The sequence below is a fragment of the Gobio gobio genome, assembly GCF_949357685.1.
Source record: "Gobio gobio genome assembly, contig: scaffold_192, whole genome shotgun sequence".
In the NCBI taxonomy this organism is placed as follows: domain Eukaryota; kingdom Metazoa; phylum Chordata; class Actinopteri; order Cypriniformes; family Gobionidae; genus Gobio; species Gobio gobio.
The window spans coordinates 22,839-46,265 of NW_027645631.1; the positions used below are offsets into that span (position 1 = coordinate 22,839).

At 44.7% G+C, this 23,427-nt stretch overlaps 1 protein-coding gene across 1 annotated transcript in view; it reads right to left on the minus strand.

The window, feature by feature from the left end:
- Window positions 1–23,427, minus strand: part of LOC307122457 (integrin alpha-L-like) — a gene marked incomplete at both ends in the record, with an annotated part of 51,720 nt that overhangs the window by 21,053 nt on the left and 7,240 nt on the right. Inside the window, 4 exons of the mRNA XM_079846437.1 lie at window positions 5,344–5,535; window positions 6,125–6,271; window positions 7,398–7,540; window positions 7,613–7,736. Coding sequence (XP_079702563.1) covers window positions 5,344–5,535; window positions 6,125–6,271; window positions 7,398–7,540; window positions 7,613–7,736 — 606 coding nt within the window. The remainder of the gene's footprint in view (window positions 1–5,343; window positions 5,536–6,124; window positions 6,272–7,397; window positions 7,541–7,612; window positions 7,737–23,427) is intronic.

Consider the following 23,427-nt stretch of genomic DNA (forward strand, 5'->3'; position numbering starts at 1 on the left):
CGCCACAACTTGCCGCAATGCCAAACGCCACCAGCTCCGCTCTAAATTAAACTGAACGGGAAACGGAACGGAAATGCCAAGGGGAGAGAGAGAGAAGCACCCCACGTCACACGCATACCCGTCAAAATAAGGGTCCCTAAATAGTGCAGTTACTATCACCCAATTGGCCCACTACCTACACTCCAACCAACCAATAAGATGACGTGACACCTGCCACATTAAGTTGAAGAAAATTATTCGATAACCATTCCTTAATGTCCCTGATACAATCTAACAAAGGTTGAATGGAATCTCCAGCTTTCAATGGAAGGTACAGCTGTGTATCATCAGCATAAAAATGAAATAAAACATTGTGCTTCTTAATAATATCCCCCAGAGGACGCATGTATAAGTTAAAAAGAAGTGGACCCAAAATAGATCCCTGAGGTACTCCACTAATAATTGGGGTAGAAGATGAAGAAAACTTACCTAACTCTACGGAAAAAGACCTGTCTTTAAGGTATGAACTAAACCACCGTAATATATGTCATCCTCAATAAACCCGTCTCCGGCGTGTTGCCTCTGATCCTTCGAATATTCCGATCTATTATGACCTCTGACCTGTAAAGTTTCCAGAATAATAATCGTACGCTGTTTGTTAATTGGCCAGAGGAGAACTGCCCCCCCGACTGAGCCTGGTTTCTCCCAAGGTTTATTTTCCTCGATTATGCTCCTGATGGGGTTTTGGTTTCCTTGCCACTGTTGCCTCTGGCTTGGCTTGATCAGTTGGAGACACTACATTTTCAACTAAATATCCAAATAAAACTAATTATTAAACTAAATTAACCATATAAACTAAATTACTGATCTAATTACTGATCTAAAGCCCACACTGTCACTGTATGATAATTGAAATGAACTGATGACATCACCGTTTTCTCCGGAGCGGCTGTACGGCCGAATCAAATTCTGTTGCATTATTTTCCTGTTTAACACTGTGAAGCTGCTTTGAAACAATCTGCATTGTAAAAAGTGCTATATAAATTAAGTTTACTTGACTATATTTGAGAGATCTATGGTGCCAAAGCGGTTCATCACTGTACACGTTTATCCTGTAGTGTCTGTTTATCTGTCAACATTCGGCCCGTCTGGGATTGTGGGTTAAACTGGGCACAAACACAGTGTTTGGGATTGATAGCCTGACGTCGTCATACTCAATTCTAGTCAGAATATGAGTCTGATACTGCTCCGTTGGGCTGTGATTATGGGGCGTGTTTCAACCGAACCAGGAAAAATCTCAATTGGATAGACCTACGACCAATCAGAGCAACGGAGCGACGCATAACGTTAGTTATCAAATGTCAACAGAACTTGAGCGAGTTTCCACTACAGCTACTCACAAATCAGGTAACCATCTGGACCTGATCTACACACGCTGCTGCTCCACAGACAACACTTTAGTTACTCCACTGCACACCTCAGATCACTTTCTCATCACTCTTAACCTCATACTGACTCCGGACACAACACGCACTCCTCCACAGATCACCTTGCGGCGTAATCTACGCTCGCTCTCTCCCTCTCGTCTATCCACCATGGTTTCATCCTCACTCCTTCCACCTGCTCAGTTCTCAGCACTGGACACTAACTGTGCTACTGACACTCTTTGTTCCACTCTAACATCCTGCTTAGACAACCTCTGTCCCCTTCAGTGATGCGCGGGTTGATCCAAAATGAGCGGGTGCCCGCGGCCACCCGCGGTTACCCGCGGTTACGAGTCATCCAAAAATATTTTTAATGATATTCGGGTCACGGTCGGTCGGATCGTCAATAAATCCTTATTTACCTTTTGAATGTTGAGCGTTATTAACTTTTGAATAAATGCTGACGCGGGACAAAATGCCCGATTTCCCAAAACGTTGAACTGAGCAATGCCATTGTACCATTTTAATAGGCTACTTTTAAACGCATTTAAAGTCAGTTTTATGTATTTTCTGAGAGGGGGCGGGATTTTTGTTGGGAAAGTCGGGGGAGAGACGCACACTTCGATTAGACTGGATAAACACATGCAGCATCTTAATTGTTAAGAAAATTAAACGAAATAAATGAATAAATCAAGCCTGTATTACATAACACTAGGCTATATCATACAGCATTCAGAAAAATAACAGTTTGCGCTCCTAAGGGCTTTCACACTTTTCCAAATGTTTTCCAAATGTGGGCTGATGAATTCTTCAAGCCGGGTCGAAACATAAACATCGCGTTCATCAATAATATGCATCTGGAGCTGAAATGGAAAATGATGGGCCGCCACAAGAACTGCCTGCTCTCGCTGCTGCACCTCTGAGCACACCACGTCAGGGCCTGAAACATTTTCTCAATGGCCCAATGAGCTACGATGAGCATTTACTACTTTTAAGAAATGCGGGTCAGGAAGCGGGTCGGGTACAATATTTTCTTCTTTTTTTTTTGCGGTCCGAGTTGCGGGCGGGTTAGTTGAAAACGTCGGTCGGGTGCGGGTTGTTTATACATTGACCCGCGCATCACTGGTCCCCTTACATCCAGGCCAGCCCGCACCACTCCCTCTGCCCCCTGGCTGTCTGATGTTCTCCGCGAACATCGCTCTGGACTCCGGGCGGCAGAGAGGATGTGGCGCAAAACTAAAAACGCTACTGACCTAACCCTGTATCAGTCTCTTCTTGCTTCATTCTCTACTAATGTCTCCACTGCTAAAACGACATACTACCACAACAAAATCAACAACTGCTCCAACTCTCGTGCACTTTTCAAAACATTCTCCTCGCTCCTTTGTCCTCCTCCTCCCCCTCCTTCATCAACTCTTACAGCTGATGACTTTGCATCATTTTTCACAAACAAAACCTCCTCCATCAGCAGTCAATTCTCCACACCACAAACTGACACGCACATCTCAACAACCATCACACACACGCTCCCCTCCATCTCTCTGCTCTCTGAAGCAGATGTCTCCAAACTCATCCTTTCCAATCATCCCACTACATGTCCGCTTGATCCTATCCCCACCCACCTCCTTCAGGCCATTTCTTCTTCTGTTACTCCTGCACTCACTCACATTGTCAACACCTCTCTTCACACCGGGACCTTCCCCACAGCATTTAAGCAGGCTCGGGTAACCCCACTGCTTAAGAAACCCTCTCTAAACCCAGCACTTTTAGAAAACTACAGACCGGTATCCCTTCTTCCTTTCATTGCAAAGACACTTGAGCGAGTGGTGTTTAACCAGCTGTCTACGTTTCTTGAACAGAACAACCTCCTGGACATCAACCAATCCGGCTTCAAAAGCGGTCACTCAACTGAGACTGCCCTGCTCTCAGTTACGGAGGCACTCAGACAGGCAAGAGCAGCTTCCAAATCCACAGTACTTATCTTACTGGATTTGTCTGCTGCTTTTGACACAGTTAACCACCAGATCCTCCTGGCAACTCTCATGAAGATGGGCATCTCAGGAACCGCTCTCCAGTGGTTCGAGTCTTACCTCTCAGGTAGGTCTTTCAGGGTGTCATGGAGAGGTGAAGTGTCTAAGTCACATCATCTAGCTACTGGAGTTCCCCAGGGCTCAGTGCTTGGACCACTTCTCTTCTCCATCTACATGTCATCACTGGGATCGGTCATTCAGAAACATGGCTTTTCCTATCACTGCTATGCCGACGACAATCAACTCTACTTCTCATTTCAACCTGATGATCCATCGGTTGGTGTTCGTATCGCTGCCTGCCTAACAGACATTTCTGCCTGGATGAAGGAACATCACCTTCAACTCAACCTTGCAAAGACTGAACTGCTTGTGGTCTCAGCCAAACCAGCACTGCATCACAATCTCTCCATTCAGCTAGGATCATCAACCATAACTCCGTCCAGGACAGCCAGGAACCTTGGAGTTGTGATTGATGATCAGCTAAAATTCACTGACCACATCACTGCAACAACCCGATCCTGTAGATTTGCATTATACAACATTAGGAAGATTAGACCCTTCCTATCAGAGCATGCCACACAACTACTGGTCCAAGCTCTTGTTCTCTCCAGACTGGACTACTGTAATGCTCTTCTAGCGGGCCTTCCGGCATGCACTATCAAACCCTTGCAACTGATCCAGAATGCAGCGGCGAGAGTGGTCTTTAATGAGCCGAAGAGAGCGCACGTCACGCCTCTCTTCATCAGTCTGCACTGGCTGCCAATAGCTGCTCGCATCAAATTCAAGGCACTGGTGCTCGCCTTCAAAACATCCACTGGCTCTGCACCAATATACCTAAACTCGCTCGTTCAGACTTACACACCCTCCAGGAACTTACGTTCTGCTAGTGAACGACGCCTTGTGGTGCCATACCAGAGAGGCATGAAATCGCTATCGCGGAGCTTTTCCTGGACCGTTCCCACCTGGTGGAATGACCTGCCTATCTCAATTCGAGAGGCCGAGTCTGTAGCCACTTTCAAAAAACACCTAAAGACACATCTCTTCCAGCAGCACCTCACCAATCAAGAATAGCACTTATCATTCTATTCATTCTCTGTCTGTCTAATTTATTTAAAAAAAAAAAAAAAAAAAAAAACTGTCCTGTGTGTTCTGAGCTAGATTAACTGAGACTTGTTACAGCACTTGCATACTGTTGCCCTTGACTGTTCTAGTTGCTTCTTTTGCTCTCATTTGTAAGTCGCTTTGGATAAAAGCGTCTGCTAAATGACTAAATGTAAATGTAAATGTAAACTCAACTGCACTGTGTTGCCATGTCCGCGGGTTGAAGCGACCCCAATTATGTGAAATACAGACCCAGGAATGCAAATTTTAGCTGGCATCCCTGCCAAAATAGCACATATTTTCCCCCCAAATGCCTTTCCCCCCTGGACAACCCCCCTGGAAAGCTATTGGGCTTGTTTTTGGCTAGTTTTGCGGAATGTTAGCAATTGGGCGTGTTTTGTTGTAAAGACTGCACGCACGCTGGAATACGTTAGAAGAAAAAGATGAGTGAACGATCTTTGCCGGTGTTGTAAAATAAGGATACACAGAGTACTTACCAACACCATAATTTCTGAGAGAAATAGTAAAAGTTAACGCATATACGAACAAGTTCTCTGTTTAGGATTAGAACAAATTCAACCCAAGCACCTTTGATGACGTGGATGATTACGTTACTGTTTATCATCTGTCCATCATCGTCTAAAGCCCGCCCTGACAATTTCATTGGTCTGAACAGCTTCTGTTCGGGCATAATTTCTTCTCTACCGATCAAGTCCAGACCGAACTGCCCGTGTAAAAATTTTGTGGGCGGGGCTAAGTTCGGCTGGCATCCAGGCTATGGGATTGAGGGAACTAAAGCAAACTCTCACCTGAGGAGGGTGTTTGAGGCTTATGCCATGTGTCCTGTCACCCAGGTAGATGTAGACGACTCCCTCTCCTCCATTCTCAAGCGGCGCCCCGACCGCCACATCTGACAGGTTGTCTCCATTCAGGTCCTTTAGTGAAGCCAAAGATGCCGCAAATCTGCCGGTGTTTGACTCATTCAGCGTCTTCTGAAAATACTTCAGAGAGAGAGAGAACAGAATCTGTATTCATCGGCACATGACCAGCAACAATACAATGTATTTCCATGACTTTCATGTGACAGAACGGCATCAGGAACCTATTACAATGGCAATAGCTTATTTATTTAGAAATTATATCTGCTAGGAAAAGAAAAGGTTTCTCAGTTTAGAAATATTTTCAGTTGTTACGACTCCAGGTCTAGGGTTCAGGAATGAAACATAAAGGAAATAGATAACCAAACAGATTATTTTAAAAAATTACCTTCTAGGGTTCTTATATTTATTATGAAGTTAGAGAAAAAAAATATTTTTGCCAGCATTTGAAACAATGAATAAGAACTTCAGGGCTAGGCCAGGCAAAAATAATAAACAAAAAGTGAACTACCTTAATCCAGGTATTTAATATCCTATCGAGAACAAAAGATAAAGGAAAATACAAAGACTTCCTTAACTAAACATAACTAGGAGAAAAAACTAGGTAAAAAAATAAATGGCACCTATCCCCTACAGCATTTGTAATTTGGAGGGGATTCATTTTCTCACAGATGGGATACTATCACTAATGCAAGTCCTTATCTGTCCATACCTCCCCTGAGAAAGTGTAGACGTACAGCCTCCCTTCTGTCCTCGGCCAAGACTGGTGAAATAACGGAGCTCCGACCAGAAGGAAATCTGAGTCTCCATCCGAGTCCACATCCAACAGACTCAGAGACGCTCCAAAATACGATCCAATCTGATGACAAAATTAATCAAAATGAATGTAATTGCATTCTAGCATATGATATATACAGTATAGTCTGTTCACTGAAAAAAAGAAAATTAAAATGTTGTCGTCGACAGTGTCGAATGCAGCACTGAGTACGAGTAGCACCAGCACTGATAATTTACCTGAGGTCGAATATAATTTATTATCTTTATGAGCGCTGTCTCTATGCTGTGATGCGGTCAGAAACCAGATTGAAAATTGTCAAAGTATCCGTTTGAGCTTAAGAATTTGTTCAGCTGACTGAAAACAACTTCTTCAATGATCTTGCCTATGAAGGGGAGATTTGAGATTGGTCTGTAGTTGCTCAATATGGAGTTATCCAGATTTCTCTTTTTCAGGAGAGGCTTAACTACTGCGGTTTTAAGGGAGTTTGGAAAAGTCCCAGAAAGAAGTGAGGCGTTTACCACTTCTAGGAGATCTGCTTCTAAACAGTTAAACAAAAAAAAAGAAGTGGGGAGTGTGTCAAGGGTTGATGTTTTAAGGTGCTGTACCGTTTCTTCTAAAATTTTACCATCAATTGCTTCGAAATCAGTCATAGTAACTTTCTGAGGTTGTGGTCTGATCTGATTCACCCCAGAGAAACTCAAGGATGTGCTGATCGCATTTCTGATATTATTGATTTTCTCGGAGAAGAAGAAAGCAAACTCACTACATTTGCTGTCTGAGAGCATTTCACTGGGAATGTGACTCGGGGGGTTTGTTAGTCTCTCTACAGTAGCAAAACGTGTGCGAGTGTTGTTTATGTTTCTGTTTATAATATTTGAAAAGAAGGCCTGTCTAGCTTTGCCTAGTTCCACATTGAAAGCATGAAGACTGTCTTTATAGATAATGGACTACAAGTTTTGTCTTCCGCTTGTGCTCAGATTTCCTGCATTGTCTTTTCATTATTTGCACTGCTGTTGAGTTTCTCCAAGAAGCTTTTTGTCTGCCACTCTTCTTTCTGACTTTCACTGGAGCAATATCATCAATTACACTCTTAACTTTTGAGTTAAAGGAGTCAAGGAGAAAGATATGCTTGGTGTTAAAGATGGGAAGCCCTAATCCCGCCAGTGGAGAGTGTTAACATCATGTCAGAGGGTTTTTCTTCACTAACTCGTTCTCCGGTGATGTTCCTCGTCACTGTCCATGTGCTTTCATTCTTGGTGAAGAGGGTCACCAGTCCTGTGTGTTCGGCCCGCGGCGCCCCAGAGAACAGAAGAGAGACGCCGTCTCTCATTCCCAGAACAGCAGAGTAACCTGAACATCATCAGCATCATTAAAACATGCAGACACTTCACATCAGGCACAGAAGGAACAGCTTCAACATACCCATGTACGAGTCTTTACTGACAGCTGGATCCTTAATCTCAGTCTCTTTGAATCCAGATCCCATCACTTCATACAGAGATCCACGCCAGTCATTCGATCCAACCGAGCCCACAATCACAGAGTCCTGTAACAAACACAGAGGTCTCAGCTTCAGTCTCAGCACATTGACATGTTACATACAATATTTCTAAATACAGCTCTTATGATCTGATTATATCGGTCCTGTTTTCATGCAGCATGCGCAGTTTGTGTTGGAGCTCCGTCGCATTGATTCATAATCCTTGATTTTCTTCCTAACACTCGCTTACAAACGAATACTTTCTATTATTTACATCTCCGATACGATTCTCTATACAAAACAATCGGATTGCTTTGACATCGCTACTTATATCCGAACTTCCGCTACTAGCTGTAGCCCGCTAGCATTGCACGCATGGTAACTTATTTACACCCGGTAACCACTGAAACCTACAATGCAGCTCGAACGTGTCCTCACCTGCACTCAAAGGTAACATTAGACACACATCCGAGTTATTCGCCATTGTAGCAGATGTGCTACGATGGCGAATAACTCGGATGTGTGTCTAATGTTACCTTTGAGTGCAGGTGAGGACACATTCGAGCTGCATTCGGTGCAGTTGCAGTCGTTGGAGAAGCAGATTCGCGGCCTACTAGACAGACAAGCTGTGCTGAGAGAGCGAAGAACAGCGCTTGAAACATCACGCGCCGATTCTCACAAGTCAGTGGATAGTAACCTTGACTCCAACCTCGTCTACTCCGTGTGTTTCTCTGCACAGAACCCAAGCACCCAGGACGCGATCATCATCCCTGGCTTCGTTCACTCCGGCACCGACACAGCACCATGGACCCTGGGTGTTTCCATAGCGGAAGACGCGAGCCAGGACCAGAGCTAGCTAGCCCGGTCTTCGAGATCTCCACCCGGAACCGCTTCTTCCCTCTTCGCGAGACGGAACGCGACGCTGTGGTCATCGGTACTTCCATCGTCAGGCATGTCCACGCTACCTCAGGTAAAGGCAAGGTTATCACTCACTGCTTTCCTGGTGCTCGTGTTCTCAATGTCGCTGCGCAGGTTCACGAGATCCTGAACGGTGACGAGCGCATCGGAGCTGTCGTGCTGCACGCGGGAACGAACGACACCAGGCTGCGGCAGACGGAGGTTCTGAAGAAGGACTACAGGAGCCTACAGAATCGTCGTTTCTGGACCGCTTCCCGCGTACCGACTAGGACATGAAAAGTTCAGTAGATTATTTGCTCTAAATGAATGGTTAATGTCATGGTGTAATGAACAGAAGCTGCTCTTTGTAAATAATTGGAATCTGTTTTGGGAGCGACCTAGGCTCTTCCGTCCTGATGGTCTTCACCCCAGCAGAATCGGAGCGGCTCTTCTGTCGGACAACATCTCCAGGGCATTGAACACAATATGACTAGTAAGTCAAAGTCCAAATCACAGTCTTTGCTGTCCTAACTTAATTGACATAAGTACCAATGTAGAACATTATATAGAAACTGTGTCTATTCCTCGTTAAACAATTTCTAAAACTAGGTCTTTTAAACATCAGATCGCTCACACCTAAGGCGGTTATTGTAAATGAAATGGTCACAGATAATAGTTTCGATGTACTTTGCCTTACTGAAACCTGGCTTAAGCCAAATGATTATTTCGGTCTTAATGAGTCTACTCCACCAGGATACTGTTATAAGCATGAGCCCCGTCTGATTGGTCGTGGCGGCGGTGTTGCAACAATCTATAGAGATATTCTTAATGTTACTCAGAAAACAGGTCACAGGTTTAATTCGTTTGAAGTACTAGTGCTAAATGTTACGCTCTTAGATGTAAGAAAGAAATCCGTATTATCTCTAGCCTTGGCTATTGTATATAGACCTCCAGGGCCGTATGCTGATTTCCTAAAGAGTTTGCAGACTTTCTCTCAGATCTATTGGTCAACGTCGATAAAGCATTAATTGTTGGAGATTTTAACATACACGTAGATTTCACAAATGATGCGTTAGGGGCTGCGTTTACAGATCTATTAAACTCCTTTTGGGTCAAGCAAAACGTCACTGGTCCCACTCATCGTCTTAATCACACACTAGATTTAATTATATCACATGGAACCAACCCAACCGATATAGATATTATACCGCAAAGTGATGATGTCACTGACCATTACATGGTAACTTGCATACTGCGTACTGCTGAAATCTGTCATGTTGCGCCACGTTATCGACCAGGCAGAACAATCCTTCCAACCACTATAGATAGATTCTCAAATACCTTACCTGATCTGTCTCAGCTGCTAAGTGAACCCAAACATACAGATGAACTAGAGGAAATGACTAGCAGTATGAGCACCATTTTCTCTAGTACATTAGAAATTGTTGCACCAATTAGATTAAAAAAGGTTAGAGAGAAAACTAAAGCACCATGGTACAACAGTGCTACACATGTTATCAAGAGAGAAACTCGTAACTTAGAGCGTAAATGGAAACAAACTAATTTAGAGGTCTTTAGAATCGCGTGGAAAGATAGTATGTCACGTTATAAAAAGGCCCTAAAAGCAGCCAGGGCTGAGCATCTCCGCAAACTAATAGAAAATAACCAAAATAATCCAAGGTTTTTATTTAACACTGTGGCTAGACAAACAAATAAACAAGCATCGCCTGAACAAAATATTCCGTTACAGTTTAGTAGTAATGATTTTATGAACTTCTTCGCTGACAAAATAGAAAGCATCAGAAACAAAATTGTAAATGTACAATCATTAATGATGTCTTATGATTCAACCTCAATTATCACCCCTCAAGAACTACTACACCGCTTTACAACTATAGGAAGGAAGAGCTAAATAAACTTATTGTAAGAATGGATTTCACCTGAGAATTAACTCACGAGATCTAAGGTGCAATAAGACAATAAAACTCCACTCATCTGAATAGGAGATCTACAAGAGAAAACAGGACACCACCTGTTTCAACCTTATCTCCTCTCCCTGTTGAGGCCTGACCTTTTTCACCCTCTCTTTCTCAGGGCTCACACAATCATGCAAATCTCAGATCCTGCAGGTCCTTTCTTGAGGGTCAATATAAATACTGTTGGTGCGAATGGTAAAGAGGTTTCAGTCCCACATCAGTAGAGCAGGTTCAAATAAAGAAAACAATGCTTGTTCTCCTGGTGTGGGAGATGCTCATTGATAAACATTTGCTGTCATCCCCCCAAAATAGGTGTGACCATTTGGTGCATGAGAAAAGTTCAACCCAAAAGCTGCATAAATATTTGGGTGCTGAATGTTTATTGTTCTTTTGTTCTGGGTGAGTATTTAAGGGGAATTGACAAACCGCTCAAGGAAGCATCTGTAATCAGAACTTCCCACACTGTTGCGGTGTGTCTCTACTGCCAGGTATGACTCTTTGAAACTATTTCGAGACAATTTTGATACTATTAATTGGTAATTGTGATTTGTGATTTGTATTCTATGCTGATCAGTTGTGTATGTTGGATTTTTTAAATTCCTTTATTTGATGTTTTGCCTGGCTAAATAAACATTAATTTTGATTTATCTTGTATTCTTCTGAAATCATTATTTTATTTGTGTCCATGCGGGGTAAGATCATACTGGGAACCCCATAGCGGGAGCATTGAGCCATGCATGAGGGAAAACCTGATTTCTGACTGCCACTGTTATTATAAGTTGCAGTTTCCGTGACTATCACTAAAATTACACGTTTTATTATGAGTGCACATGTGTGACTCACTTAGAGGTAAGATAGTTCACCCTGCAATCCTCTGTAATATCAGAACTGACTAATCTGTGTCCGTTAGAGCAAGCGAAACCGGACGCTTAGCCTATTTGAGACTCCAGGTCCCATGGAGGATATTAATATTTGAAAATAAGTGATACTAAGAAAATCAACGATCTAAATTAAATCGCAACTAATCTTAAAATCAGCTGATAAACTCTAAACGTAACACACTTTATGGAGTCACATAAAATTGGAGTCAGATTAACTTATATCTGGAGTCAGATTTGAGGAAATGGATCTTCACATTTTAATGAATTCACATTAAATTTTTACTGTTGAATGGTTTTGATGTTTTTTTGTATTTACTAATTCGGGGAACAGACACAGTCTCTATATGATAATATCTAGGTGAAAGAGTCTCTATGTGCTGGGATTTATCTGACTCCGGTAACGTGAGACAGCTAGCAGACGGTCGGTTTAGCCAGTTTGTCTGCTTCCTGACCTGGGCCCTAGTGAGTCAAGGTTTAGCTCTAAGACTATGTGCCAAATTATTAGAGAGAAGAGCGGCACCACCCCAAGAGGGATGGATGCCATCCTTCTTCAACAGGTCAGGTCTGCCCCAAAAACTTTTCCAATTTTCTATGAACCCTATGTTATTTTGCAGACACCACTTAGACAACCAGCCATTGAGTGATGATAGTCTGCTAACTATCTCATCACTCCTTTTTACAGGGAGCGGTCCAGAACAAAAAACAGCCTCAGACATCGTACTAGCGAGTTCACACACCTCTTTAATGTTAATTTTGGTGATCTCCGACTGGCGAAGTCGAACATCATTAGTGCCGACGTGAATAATAATCTTAGAGAATTTACGATTAGCTTTAGCCAGCACTTTTAAATTTGCTTTGATGTCAGGTGCTCTGGCTCCCGGTAAACAAGTGACTATGGTGGCTGGTGTCTCTATCTTCACGTTCCGTGTAATAGAATCGCCAATGACTAGGGCACTTTCAACAGGATACTCAGTGGGTGCTTCACTGAGAGGGGAGAACCTGTTTGATGTTCTAACCGGAACGGAAAAGCGGTTCTTTGGTCTGCGACTATGCTGCCTCACTGTTACCCAGTTTCCCTGCTGCGAGGGCCCTGCAGCCGGAACCGAAGAATGTACAGAGTTCACTAAGCTATTCGCATCCAAATCAGTGTCTAAAGCTGTTACATCCTCACTACTCTCAGATAAAGTATGGATGCGTGTTTCTAATTCTGAAATCTTCTCCGTCAGCCTAACTATCTCCTTACATTTATCACATGTGAAGCCCTGTTCGCCAGCGGAGAAGCCTATACTGAACATGTGGCATGCGCTGCAAGTGATAATGACAGGAGAAGACATGACTTACCGTGTTTGTTGATTAATCCAATTTACCACTTACCACAATCCTTTGCTGGATACAATTTACTAATCCAAGTTATGAACTAAGAAAAAGGGAGACCCGGGTGCAGAGATAACAAGCTAACAGGCTAGCAAAATGCTAACGTGTGATGGTGATTTAGATTAAAAGCTAGCGATGTCAAATTTAACGTGATAGGCAATTTTTAAACAATGTATGGTGATGAGTAAGTTATATTTAGCAGTAGAAGAAAGAGGAAATATCAAAATAAAGATTCAAACGTAAGCAAGGCTCTACAGAGCTACAGACTTGAGCTACAGAGCAACAGACACAGCAGGCAGACAGGAGCAATCGATCAGGAGCAATCGAACCAATGGCACCCCGACTGAGCCTGGTTTCTCCCAAGGTTTATTTTTCTCCATTAGGTCACCTAATGGGGTTTTGGTTTCCTTGCCACTGTTGCCTCTGGCTTGGCGTGCTCAGTTGGGGACATTATTATTTAGATTTATTTCAATGTTTAGTTGAAAAATGTAAACTAAATTAACCATTTAAACTAAATTACTGATCGAATTATTGATCTAACGCCCACACGCACTGTCACTGTATGATACTTGAAATGTTTCCAGAATGGCTATACAGCTGATTAAAATTATGCTGCATTATTTTCCTGTTTAACACTGTAAATGATCCAAGATGATCCAAGATGGCGGCGCGAGTAGTTCGCGAGGCTCTGGGTCTCTCCAGATTCTGCAATTTTGCGGTATTTTTCCTGCTCATCTCGGGTCTGTTCGTTCAGAATAGTTGTGCCTTAACATCGTACACCCGTGGTGAGATTTTGGATATTGGTTTGCGAATTTCCGACAGTTTTATGGACAATCTTCGACTCCTTCCTGAGATCGCTAGAACACCCGAGGCTATGCACTCTGCCCGGCCGGGCGGAAGTGCTCGCAGGCGGCGCCGAGATCGTAAACAAAGGCGGGGAATACGCGGTGGTCTGAGAGCTAAGCTAAGGCTAAAGCTAAGGCTTACCCCACATCGGCTCTCTTTACCCAGTATTTTCCTTGCCAATGTACGGTCGCTAGTGAACAAAATGGAGGAGATTCGACTCAGCATCACACACAGCAAGAAACTTTTGAACTGTAACGTCCTAATCTTCACGGAAACCTGGCTAAACGGCGGAATACCGGACACCGCTATTGAGCTAGCGGGATGCCACACGCTCCGGGCGGATAGAACATTAGATGGCTCCGGTAAGACCAGAGGTGGTGGATTGTGCATTTACATTAACAAAGCCTGGTGCACAAACTCTGCTATTGTTGGGAGTCATTGTTCAGCTAACCTCGAGTTTCTCATGGTTAAATGTAGACCGTTTTATCTGCCGCGAGAGTTCACTTCCACCATTATAACTGCAGCCTATATTCCCCCGGATGCTGATGCCAAGCTTGCTATGAAAGAACTTCATGCAGCCATCAGTAAACAACAGACTGATCACCCGGAAGCTGCTTTTATTGTTGCAGGTGACTTTAATCATTCAAACTTAAAGTCAGTGCTACCCAAGTTTCACCAGCATGTTTCCTGCCACACCAGAGGAAACAAAACCTTAGACCACGTGTACACAAACATGGCTGGCGCTTACGTTGCGACACCCCTCCCCCACCTGGGACAGTCAGACCACATCTCTTTGTTCCTCATCCCCAAATATTCACCCCTCATCAACCGTGTGAAGCCATCAGTAAAGACCATCAAGGTGTGGCCTGCGGGGGTTGATTCCACACTCCAGGAAAGGTTTCTACACACAGACTGGAGTGTGTTTGCTTCTCAAGCCACCAGTGGCGCTCACACGGACATTGACTCCTACACCTCCTCTGTATTGGATCATATCAATACCACCATTGACAGTGTTACAACCCAGAAACAGATCACCACATACCCAAATCAGAAGCCATGGATGAACAGGGAAGTGCGACTCCTGCTGAAGTCACGCAATACTGCCTTCAGATCAGGAGATGCACAAGCCTACAGCGCATCCAGAGCAAACCTGAAGAGGGGCATCAAAAAGGCCAAGCACTGCTACAAGCTAAAGATAGAGGGTCACTTTTCCAACTCTGACCCTCGACGCATGTGGCAGGGCATCCAGGCCATCAGTGACTACAAACCCCCCCACTCCACCCCCGCAGCCACTGATGTCAACTTCCTGAACGAGCTAAATCACTTTTATGCTCGCTTTGAAAGAGACAACAGAGAAACTGCCACCAAGCTCAAACCCTCAGCTGACCCACCAATCACACTCTCCACCACAGATGTCTGCAAGTCACTGAGCCGGATCAGCGCGCACAAGGCTGCTGGACCAGACAACATCCCTGGTCGTGTTCTCAGGGCATGTGCGGAGCAGCTCGCTGAGGTTTTTACAGACATTTTCAACCTGTCTCTTGCCCAAGCAGCTGTACCTTCATGCTTTAAACGCACGTCCATTGTGCCAGTGCCAAAACACTCTAACCCGAGGTGCCCTAATGACTACCGCCCTGTAGCACTCACACCCATCGTCATGAAGTGCTTTGAGCAGCTGGTCCTGGAACACCTAAAAGACTCTCTACCATCCACATTGGACTCACACCAGTTTGCCTACCGCAGCAATAGGAGCACAGAGGATGCCGTTTCCATGGCACTGCACTCTGTGCTCACTCACCTGGACAATAAGAACACTTATGCACGCATGCTGTTTGTTGACTTCAGCTCAGCATTCAACACTGTCATCCCAACCAAGTTAATAGCCAAACTTGGAGACCTGGGCATCAATACCTCAATGTGCAACTGGATTTTGGACTTCCTAACTGACAGACCCCAGAATGTTCGTTCAGGATCCACCTGCTCCACATCCATCACACTCAACACTGGTGTACCACAGGGCTGTGTGCTAAGTCCGTTTCTCTACTCCCTCTTCACCTCCGACTGCAAGCCTGTGTATGGATCTAATTCTATCGTCAAGTTTGCGGACGACACAACGGTGATTGGGCTCATCAGCAACAACGATGAGACTGCCTATAGGGAGGAGATCCAGCACATGGCCACATGGTGCACCGAAAATAACCTGCTCCTCAACACCACCAAAACGAAGGAGCTCATCGTGGACTTCAGGAAGGAGTCAAGAGGCACACACGACACCATCCACATCAATGGAATGGCTGTTGAACGTGTCTCCAGTTTCAAGTTCCTGGGGATCCACATCTCAGCGGACATGTCGTGGACGACCAACACCTCCAGCCTGGTCAAGAAGGCTCACCAGCGCCTCTTCTTCCTGTGGACACTGAGGAAGAATCAGCTCTCCTCGGCTATCCTGGTGAACTTCTACCGCTGCGCAATAGAAAGCATCCTGACCAACTGTGTGGCAGTGTGGTATGGGAGCTGCTCTGTTGCGGAGCGCAAGGCACTGCAGCAGGTGGTGAAAACTGCCCAGCGCATCACAGGGACTCCACTACCTGCCATCGAGCACATCCAGAGGAAACGCTGCCTGCATCGAGCTCGCAGCATCCTCAAGGACTCCTCTCACCCAGCCCACAGACTGTTTTCTCTCCTGCCCTCCGGCAGGCGTTTCAGGATCCACCGGACCAGGACCAGCAGACTAAAGAACAGTTTTTTCCCCAGAGCTGTCTCCTTACTGAACTCAAACCCCCGCTGATCCACTCCCCTCATAAACTGATAACTCTCCTACCTCACATCCACCTTCACTTTGCTATTTGCACTACCGACTCTTTATTACAGTAACAACTGTTTACTTATTCATTTTGCACTACCACACCGTAACTGGATTATGCTCATTTGCACTGCCGACTGTTATTTACAGTACCTACTGTTTACATCTGTATTTTGCACCGTACTTCTAACTGTAATATGCAATCACTTCCACTGCACTTTTACACTTTTTTTCGGATAGCTTCTGTCCATAATTTATTGCACTACCTTAATCCACTGCCATATTCCTAATTTTAGCCTAACATATCATTGTATACCTCTATCTGTAAAATTCTGTTTATAGTAATAGCCATCTGTATATTATATTATATTCATAGTACATATCCACCTGTAAATTCTGTTTATAGTATTAACCATCTGTATATTATTCACTGTACATATTCACCTGTAAATTCTGTTTATAGTAATAACCATATCTCTATTTATAGACATATTTATATATACTCAGTACATATCCATGTCCTGCACTTATGCAAACGTTGTATATCCTGCACTTGCTGCTATTGCACTTCTGGTTAGACCTAAACTGCATTTTGTTGCCTTGTACTTGTACTTGTGTAATGACAATAAAGTTGAATCTAATCTAATCTAATCTAAAGCTGCTTTGAAACAATCTACATTGTTAAAAGCGCTATATAAATAAAGTTGACTTGACTTGACTTGACTGTTGCCTCTGGCTTGGCGTGCTCAGTTGGGGACACTAAATTTTTCAACTAAACATCGAAATAAATCTAATTAATAAACTAAATTAACCATTTAAACTAAATTACTGATCTAATTATTGATCTAAAGCCCACACTGTCACTGTATGATAATTGAATAAAAGATGGCGCCGCCGTGCTCGGTCGCCGTTCAGGTCGCTCCGCTAAGACTTTGCTTTTATTTATTATTCTACTCTCTTTTACTCTCTATTTTTTCCAACGGATCATCTGCTTTGATCTGTTACGACAGCAAAACACTTCTGGAAATTGGTTACCGCTACACTGACCTGTTTCAGGACACTTTCTCCAATCTTCCATCTGAGATTCGCCGGGACGCCGAGTTGAACAATGGCCACTCGAGTCGACGGCGAAGATTCAAAAAACACCGCGGGAAACGCGCTGGGATCCGCATCATGATGTGACCAGCGGCTTCATAAACAAACACCCCGACGCTGCTTTCATCGTCGCGGGTGATTTTAACAAAGCAAACCTAAAGAAAGTATTGCCAAACTTTCACCAGCATGTCTCCTGTCCCACACGAGGAGCAAACACACTGGATCATTGCTACTCTCCGTTTAAGAACGCCTACAAAGCTCGTTCACAGCCAGCTTTTGGCAAATCGGACCATGCCGCCATTTTCCTCACACCGGAATATAAACAAAGGCTCGTTCAAGAGCCCCCGGTGAGGAGGGAAGTCAAACGCTGGTCATCCCATTCAGAGATCACGCTACAGGCAGCTCTTGATGACGTCGACTGGGACATGTTCCGCGCGAGTTCTGAAGACGTCAGCGAGTTCACAGAAGTGGCGCTCTGCTTTATTAACACACTGACAGAGCAAGCCACACAAACAATAACTATAACGTCCTTCCCTAATCAGAAACCGTGGGTGGACAGTTCAATTCGCACTGCAGTAAACTCGCGCACCACCGCTTACAATGCCGGTCTCCTAACGGGGGATATGAGGGAGTACAAAGCTTCATGTTACGCCCTCCGGCGCGCCGTTAAAGCCGCAAAACTCCGCTATAAAGACCGAGTGGAATCTCATTTCCAACTCAACGACTCCCGGCGGATGTGGCAGGGACTGAGAACCATCTGTGCTTTTGGAACTAAATCCTCTGCAGAGGTGAGAGCTGATCCGTTACTGGTGAACGAGTTAAACTCTTTCTACGCTCGCTTTGATGGTAATCGCGGCAGCGCGACTCCGGCGAGTGACGCGTCAGAGAGAGTCCCTCAGAGCAGCAACGGTCACGTGATCTCTGTCTCGGAGGACGAGGTTCGGAGGGCACTCAAACGTGTGGATGTCAGGAAAGCTGCTGGGCCGGATGGTATTTCAGGTCGTGTTCTGCGGTCCTGTGCTGATCAGCTCGCAGGGCTCTTTACATCCATATTCAACGAGTCCCTTGCTACATCTGTTGTCCCCACCTCCTTCAAACGATCCTCCATCATCCCTGTACCTAAGATCAGTAAACCCTCTTGCCTAAATGACTATCGTCCAGTGGCTCTCACATCTTTAGTCATGAAGGTCTTTGAGAGACTCATTAAAAACAACATTTGCTCCTCCATTCCTGACACTTTGGACCCTCTTCAGTTTGCCTATCGTCCCAATAGATCGACTGAAGATGCCATTTCTCACGTCCTTCACTCCTGCCTCACTCACATCGACAGCAAAAGTGGGAACTATGTCAGGCTGCTATTTATTGACTATAGCTCAGCCTTTAACACCATAGTTCCCATTAAGCTAACACACAAACTCCTGGATCTAGGCCTGAATTCTTCTCTCTGCCTCTGGATTGAAGATTTCCTCACTGGCAGACCCCAGGCGGTGAGAGTAGGCCAGTTCACCTCCACCTCCATCACCCTGAGTGTTGGAGCTCCACAGGGCTGTGTGCTGAGTCCCCTGCTCTACTCTCTCTACACCCATGACTGTTTGTCCACACACAGCTCCACCTCGATCATCAAGTTTGCTGATGATACTGTTGTCCTGGGTCTCATCTCCAACAACAATGAGACGGCATACTTGGACGAAGTGGAGCAACTGACATCATGGTGCCAGGACAACTGTCTCTCTCTGAATGTTAACAAGACCAAAGAACTGATTGTGGACTTCAGGAAGAGACAGCATCGGTCATACTCCCCTCTCATGATCAGCGGGACACCGGTAGAGAGAGTGAGCAGCTTCAAATACCTGGGTGTGAACATCTCCGAGGATCTGACCTGGACTACACACATCCAGACACAGGTGAAAAAAGCCAGGCAAAGACTGTACCACCTGCGCCAGCTGAGGAAATTCAGGGTTTCACCAGCCATCCTGAAAACTTTCTATCGAGGGGCGATAGAAAGTGTCCTGACTCAGTGCATCACAGCGTGGTACGGGAACAGCACCAGTCACGACTGCAAAGCCCTGCAAAGAGTGGTGCGCTTATCCGAGCGCATCTCAGGCTCAGCTCTCCCGTCTCTGCAGGACATCTTCACCAAACGCTGCAGAGGTAGAGCTACTAAAATCATCAGAGACATTAATCACCCTGCAAACTCTCACTTCACCCTGCTGCCATCTGGTAAGCGCTTCCGTAGCCTGATGGCAAAGACTGAAAGACTCAGGAGGAGTTTCTTCCCCCAGGCCATCAGACTCCTGAACTCAGTCACGTGACTCACTTCACCCCCGCACACGCATAAACATACGGTCTTTCAACATTAACATCCACATACTGCAATTGCACTGCACTTTACGTCCCTATTGTTACTGCGTAACAACCTGTAATAAACCTTGCACATTATACTTCTTTATATATACATATTATATATTTTATGTTAACCACTTATTTTTAAGTCTACAGTTTATCTCACTTATCATATCCACATATTTTTTATATTTTTATTTTTATCTTATTTCCTATTTTTATCTTTTACTTGATTTATTTATAATTCTACTTATGTTAATACTTTTTATTCTAATTTTATTCTATTTCTATTTAATTTCTTGTAACTGTTATTTGCACTGTCCATGGAGCGGACCTGTTTACATTTCACTGCCAGTTGTATATTGTGTATATAACTGTGTATGTGACAAATAAAACTCTTGAATCTTGAATCTTGAATCTTGAAATGAACTGATGACATCAGCGTTTTTTCCAGAATGGCTATACAGCTGAATAAAATTATGCTGCATTATTTTCCTGTTTAACACTGTAAAGCTGCTTTGAAACAATCTACATTGTTAAAAGCGCTATATAAATAAAGTTGACTTGACCCATTTCAAATCTTCCATTTATGTCTAAAATACTAGAAAAAGTTGTGTCTGCCCAATTGTGCTCTTTCTTGCAAGAAAATGATATCTATGAAAAATTTCAATCAGGATTCAGGCCGCATCACAGCACAGAAACCGCGCTCGTTAAAATCACAAATGATTTACTTCTAGCTTCTGACCAAGGCTGTATCTCAATACTAGTTCTACTCGATCTTAGTGCTGCGTTCGATACTATAGATCATGGGTGTCAAACTCTGGTCCGCGGGTAATTATATTTGGCCCGCGAGACAATATCAAATTACTACTAGAGCTGGCCCGCCGGTATTATACAGCGCATTCACTGCTAATACTACGAATCCCATAATGCTCTGCTGTTTTCGCGCGCCAATCAGGACAGGACTCAGAAACGCTCTCTCCTCTGTGACAGTAGTCATAGCAACATAGACGCTACAACTGTCAGCGAGCTAACTCTTCCCAAAAATGGCGAAAAGAAAGGCAGAAAACAGGAGCTTTCTGGACAAGTGGGAGACAGAATATCTGTTTACATATGTAAAAGACAAACCTGTTTGTCTTGTTTGCGGAGTCAACGTGGCTGTAAGTAAGGAGTACAACATTAGACGACACTATGAAACGAAACACCATGACAAATACAAGGACCTGGACATGACTCAAAGGAGCCAGAAAGTAGAGGAGATGAAAAAAAGTTTGGTTTCACAACAGAATATGTTTAAAAAAGCCACATCACAAAGCGAGGCTGCTGTAAAGGCTAGTTATATAGTGGCAGCAGAGATCGCAAAATCAGCCCGGCCCTTTAATGAGGGAGAGTTCGTGAAAAAGTGCATGATGAAGGTTTGTGACCTCGTATGCCCAGAGAAAAAACAAGCATTTTCAAACGTGAGCCTGAGCAGGAACACAGTAGCTGATCGCACATGTGATCTTGCCACCAATCTGTATGACCAGCTGATGGAAAAGGGAAAAGATTTTGTTGCGTTCTCCCTCGCTGTGGATGAGAGCTGCGACGCATCTGATACTGCTCAGCTGTCAGTCTTCATCCGTGGAGTGGACTCAAATCTGTGTGTTACGGAGGAGCTATTGGGATTCAAATCAATGCATGGCACAACCACAGGAAAGGAAATCTTTGAGGAGGTTTCCAAATGTGTAACTGAAATAAAGCTGCCGTGGAATAAACTCGTTGGATTAACGACAGATGGTGCGCCAGCGATGTGCGGTAAAAAGAGTGGACTGGTGGGCATGGTTCGGGAGAAGATGCGGGAAGAGAACTGTGCAGGTGAGCTAACTGTTTACCACTGCATCATACATCAGGAAGCACTGTGTGCCAAAGCCCTAAAGATGGAACATGTTATGACCACAGTAACACAGGTAGTTAACTTTATAAGAGCCAAAGGTCTAAATCACCGCCAGTTTAAATCTTTTCTGGAGGAGTGTGGTTCGGAATACGCAGACGTGCCGTATCACACAGAGGTGAGATGGCTAAGCAGAGGAAAAGTACTGAACAGATGTTTCGAGCTACGTGAGGAAATATGTAAATTCCTGGAAACCAAAGGGAAGGATACAGCAGAGCTCCGGGAGCAAAAGTTCCTATGTGAGCTGGCCTTTCTCTGTGACATCTCGAGCCATCTCGATGCGCTAAACCTGCAGCTTCAGGGGCGGGGGCGCATCATCACAGACATGTACGCTGCAGTGAGGGCCTTCAAAACTAAACTGTGCCTGTGGGAGAATCAGATGCTGCAAGGAAACCCTTGCCATTTTCCCTGCTGCCAATCCATAAAAGCGCAGATATCTCCCGCCGTGTTCCCATGCGCACAGTTTGCTGAAAAACTCAGTGTTCTCGCCGCTGAGTTTAGCCGGCGATTTGCAGACTTCGATGCCCAGAAATGCAAGTTTGAACTGCTTAGTAATCCCTTCGCAGTTGATGTGGAAAATGCACCAACCAACATCCAAATGGAGCTGGTTTAACTCCAGTGCAACGACACGCTGAAGTCAAAGTATGATGCTGTGGGCGCCGCACAGTTTCCACAGTTTATCCCTGACACAATGCCTCAGCAAGCTGCTCAGATGCTCTCCATGTTCGGCAGCACTTATCTATGCGAGCAACTTTTCTCCTCGATGAAGATGACCAAAACAACTCACAGGAGACGTCTGACTGATGAACATCTTCGCTCGATACTGAGGATTTCTTCAGCTCAGAGCTTGAGCCCAGACATTGATGAACTAGCATCCAAGAAGAGATGCCAGGTATCTGGCTTGGGCACATCAGATTATACCAGTGTGCAATAATTAACGTTTTCTTTATGCACTTTTTCTGGCTTGAATGGTTGATTGATTTATTATCAATTGATTGATGAACAATTGATTTGTTAAGGTGCGGTGTGTGCACGGGGATGTGGTGGAATATCCGGTGGTCCCAATCTCTATTCAGTTTCGGGGGAAAAAGCATAGAGTCGAGGTGGCGGTTAGTCCCCACCTCCGGCATCCACTAATTTTGGGGACGAATTGGCCCGCTTTTCTGGTTTTATTGGGGGCTTTAAGTGTGGATGCTTCTTGGGGAAAGAAGGCACGGGAGGAGGGGACTCGAGTGCAGCTGGGCGAGACTGAGCCAGGACCCAGGGCTGCTGCCTCAGAGGAACCGACCGGGATCGAGAGACTAATTCTCTCGGACCGGGATGACTTTCCTCTGGAGCAGTCCCAGGATGAGACGCTAAAACACGCATTTCAGCAGGTCCGTTCCATCGATAGCCAGGCTCTCCCGCCCGCTCGCCCGCTCTCCTATCCGTATTTTGCCATTATAAAAGATCGGTTGTATCGAGTGACCCAAGACGCTCAGACAAAAGTAGATACGACCCAGTTATTAGTTCCGAAGAGCCGCAGGGAAATGCTTTTCCACGCGGCTCATACGAATCCTATGGCGGGACATTTGGGACAGGCGGCTACACTGAATCGTCTCATGACCCGATT